This window comes from Pelophylax lessonae (assembly GCF_965119305.1).
Source record: "Pelophylax lessonae genome assembly, chromosome: 13".
Lineage (NCBI taxonomy): Eukaryota > Metazoa > Chordata > Amphibia > Anura > Ranidae > Pelophylax > Pelophylax lessonae.
This window is the reverse complement of record NC_138780.1, coordinates 209,842,603-209,846,470: the sequence shown is the minus strand read 5'-3', so window position 1 is coordinate 209,846,470 and position 3,868 is coordinate 209,842,603. Positions and strand designations below refer to the sequence as shown.

The window sequence follows — 3,868 nt, the reverse complement described above, 5'->3', positions numbered from 1 at the left end:
GGGATAAAATCACTTTTTTGATTTAAAAAATAAGAAATCAGTAAAGTTAGCCCATTGTTTTCTATAATGTGAAAGATAATGTTGCATCGAGTAAATAAATACCCAACATTTCATGCGCACGCTCGTGGAACAGTGACAAACTTTGGTACCTAAAAATCCACATAGGTGAGGTTTTAACAATGTCTCCAGTTATAGAGGTACAGAGGAGGTCGGGGGATGGGATTCTCTCACCGTTACATACGTGGGTGGAAGTTGCGTTCCTTTCTGCGCACAAACTAACGGCAACCGGCACTTCCATTTTTTTTTTTTTACTTTCTATTTTAATTATTATTTTTACACGGTTCCTTTTAAAACAAAAAGTTTTGATCATTTTTTATTCCTATTAGTAATGTAAACATCCCCGGTAATAGGAATAATCAGGAGAGGACCTCTAATGTGAGATCCGGGGTCACCCCTCACATCTACACTACAAAAAAATGGGCTCTTTAAATGCGTTGCTAGGAGACGATGTTTGATGTCGCTCCGGTCCTCCAAGACCATAGAGTGGAGGAGGGGCCATCTTGCCCTCACTTGACTTCCCTGCCTGGATCGGATCGTCTTCCCTGCTACCAGCGGGTCCAGTAAGTGGGGAAAACGTCCGAGGTGGGGGGGGGGGGGGGGGGCACCCCTCCACCGCATTGTAAGGGCGAATCCACTGCTGGGACCACCATAAAAAAGAAGGCCGCTGTTTAAAAACAAACCTGAGTTATGGCCGCTCTCTGCCGCCATAACCCCGGAATTTCACATCAAAGCACCGACATAAAACTGCAGGGGGCGGTCCAGAAGTGGGGAAGGGATTTCCTGATTCAACAGCTTTGGCAGTAATCAGGTCTGGGAGTGGCAAGGGGAGAGGAAAAGGGGATGGGGGAGAGGAAAAGGGAGGGGGGGAGAGGAAAAGGGGAGGGGGGGAGAGGAAAAGGGGAGGGGGGGAGAGGGAAAGGGGAGGGGGGGAGAGGGAAAGGGAAGGGGGGAGAGGGAAAGGGAAGGGGGGGAGAGGGAAAGGGAAGGGGGGGAGAGGGAAAGGGAAGGGGGGAGAGGGAAAGGGGAAGGGGGGGAGAGGGAAAGGGAAGGGGGGGGAGAGGGAAAGGGAAGGGGGGGAGGGGGAGAGGGAAATGGAAGGGGGGGAGAGGGAAAGGGAAGGGGGAAAGGAAAGGGGGGAGAGGGAAGGGGAAGGGGGGGAAAAGGGGAGGGAAGGGGGGGGGAGAGGGAAAGGGAAGGGGGGAAAGGAAAGGGGGGAGAGGGAAGGGGGAGAGGAAAAAAGGGAAGGGGGGGGGAAGAGGGAAAAGGGGAGGGGGGAGAGGGAAAGGGAAGGGGGGAAGGGGGAGAGGGAAAGGGGAGGAGGGGGGGAGGGAAAGGGGAGGACGGCTTTCTTCCCCCTAATAATTGAAATGATATATAAAATGTAATTTTGTGTCATTGTAACGTTTGATGATCGGAATCCTGGAAATGTGAGAAAGAAATAAAACCCAGGAAGGGTGCAAATACTTTTTCCCAGAACTGAATGTCGGCCGATTTTTTGGGTTCTGAGAAGAAGAATTCCCCATCACCTTCTACCCGCCCACTATGACATCATCAACAATCATCTTCCCTGGGAGGTCTTTATTGTAATAATTTACATTGTCTCTGGTGGGGGAGGGCAATGACGGCTCTATGGACAATAATCGCCCGATCCGATAGGCCGGCCGATGTGGGCGTGGTGAAATGGAGGAATAAATTACAGTCTGATTAAAAGTCACTAAAAATCGAAGACCAACTTCCTGGGAGTCATGAATTGTGCGATCGTCTCATTGGTCACTTCTCTCCGCCTCTCTTGGTGCGCTGCAATCATTGGCTGCAACGTCTCTATGAGAATCTTCTTCAGTTCTCCGGTCAGCAACGCCCCGCTGGAATAATCCTACAACACAACACAGGGTGACGATTACTCTGTGCCCGTACCCTCCCCCCTTCCCTACTCTGCTTACACTGTGCCCTCCCCCCCCTACTCTGCTTACTGTGCCCTCCCTCCCCCTACTCCACTTACTGTGCCCTCCCCCCACTGTGCCTTCCCCCTACTCTGCTTACACTGTGCCCTCCCCTCCCCCCCCCCCTACTCTGCTTACTAGGGCTGCGCATCTTCACTTACCTCACGATTCCATGCGATTCCGCGATGCATCACGATTACTATGGGACCCTATGGATCTATGGGGGAGCCTGGGCCTGTCCTAAAGGGGATCCAGGGGAACTGAGCTCTAAAGGGGGGGTCTATGGGGACCCTGCTCTAAAGGGGGATCTATGGAATAGAATCCCCTTTAGTGCAGGGTCGCCATAGATCCCCCTTTAGAGCAGGCCAGCATCCCCAGAGTTCCCCCTTAGTAGAGCAGGTCCCCCCATAGATCCCCCTTTAGAGCAGGCCACATCAGGTTAGAAGAGTTACCTGATGCTAGTTGTAGTACCGTAGGCCCTGGTAAGGAGGAATGCTGGGCTCTGTAGTCCCCCTAGTTGTAGTACCGTAGGCCCTGGTAAGGAGGAATGCTGGGCTCTGTAGTCCCCCTAGTTGTAGTATAGCAGGCCCTGGTAAGGAGGAATGCTGGGCTCTGTAGTCCCCCTAGTTGTAGTATAGCAGGCCCTGGTAAGGAGGAATGCTGGGCTCTGTAGTCCCCCTAGTTGTAGTACCGTAGGCCCTGGTAAGGAGGAATGCTGGGCTCTGTAGTCCCCCTAGTTGTAGTATAGCAGGCCCTGGTAAGGAGGAATGCTGGGCTCTGTAGTCCCCCTAGTTGTATTATAGCAGGCTCTGGTAAGGAGGGATGCTGGGCTCTGTAGTCCCCCTAGTTGTAGTACCGTAGGCCCTGGTAAGGAGGAATGCTGGGCTCTGTAGTCCCCCTAGTTGTAGTATAGCAGGCTCTGGTAAGGAGGAATGCTGGGCTCTGTATCCCCCTAGTTGTAGTATAGCAGGCCCTGGTAAGGAGGAATGCTGGGCTCTGTAGTCCCCCTAGTTGTATTATAGCAGGCTCTGGTAAGGAGGGATGCTGGGCTCTGTAGTCCCCCTAGTTGTAGTATAGCAGGCTCTGGTAAGGAGGAATGCTGGGCTCTGGAGTCCCCCTAGTTGTAGTATAGCAGGCTCTGGTAAGGAGGAATGCTGGGCTCTGTAGTCCCCCTAGTTGTAGTATAGCAGGCCCTGGTAAGGAGATGCTGGGCCTCTGTAGTCCCCTAGTTGTATTATAGCAGGCTCTGGTAAGGAGGGATGCTGGGCTCTGTAGTCCCCTAGTTGTAGTATAGCAGGCTCTGGTAAGGAGGAATGCTGGGCTCTGTAGTCCCCCTAGTTGTAGTATAGCAGGCTCTGGTAAGGAGGAATGCTGGGCTCTGTAGTCCCCCTAGTTGTAGTATAGCAGGCCCTGGTAAGGAGGAATGCTGGGCTCTGTAGTGCCCTGACTTACCAGGAAGCAGAGCTGCAGCCAGTTGTGGATGAAGTAGCGGTAGGTGTATAGAGCAGGGCTCGGACAGGTCCTGGGAGCTCAGACTCGTGCAGTGCACGGTACAGCGGAAAGCAGGGCCTCCTCGCTCCCTGCGGTGAACTCAGGCTGTCTGCCGAGAACCGCACCGCTATCAGAAGTGTACAGAGCTGGGAAGGCCACGACTTCGGGCGGTCGGGCAGAAGCGTGCTAAGTGGGCGTGCCGTGTGTATCCCGGGCCAGAGAGAGCACTGATAGCTCCGCTCTCCTCCTCTCCCGCGCCGTGAGGAGGAGCTCCGTATCCCACAATCCCCAGCCAGCGCCGCCATGTCAGTTCTGTCCCCCGCCCCCCGAAGTGACGTCATTAGGTAATCGATTATTCAACCACCCCGAATCGATGC

General features: G+C 53.6%; 1 protein-coding gene across 1 annotated transcript in view; it reads right to left on the bottom strand.

Moving 5' to 3' along the window:
* Positions 1–1,770: 1,770 nt before the first annotated feature.
* WARS1 (tryptophanyl-tRNA synthetase 1) overlaps positions 1,771–3,868 on the bottom strand; it is an 11,071-nt gene continuing 8,973 nt past the window's right edge. Inside the window, exon 5 of the mRNA XM_082274999.1 lies at positions 1,771–1,933. Within this exon, the coding sequence (XP_082131125.1) occupies positions 1,775–1,933 (159 nt within the window). The 3' untranslated portion in view covers positions 1,771–1,774. The remainder of the gene's footprint in view (positions 1,934–3,868) is intronic.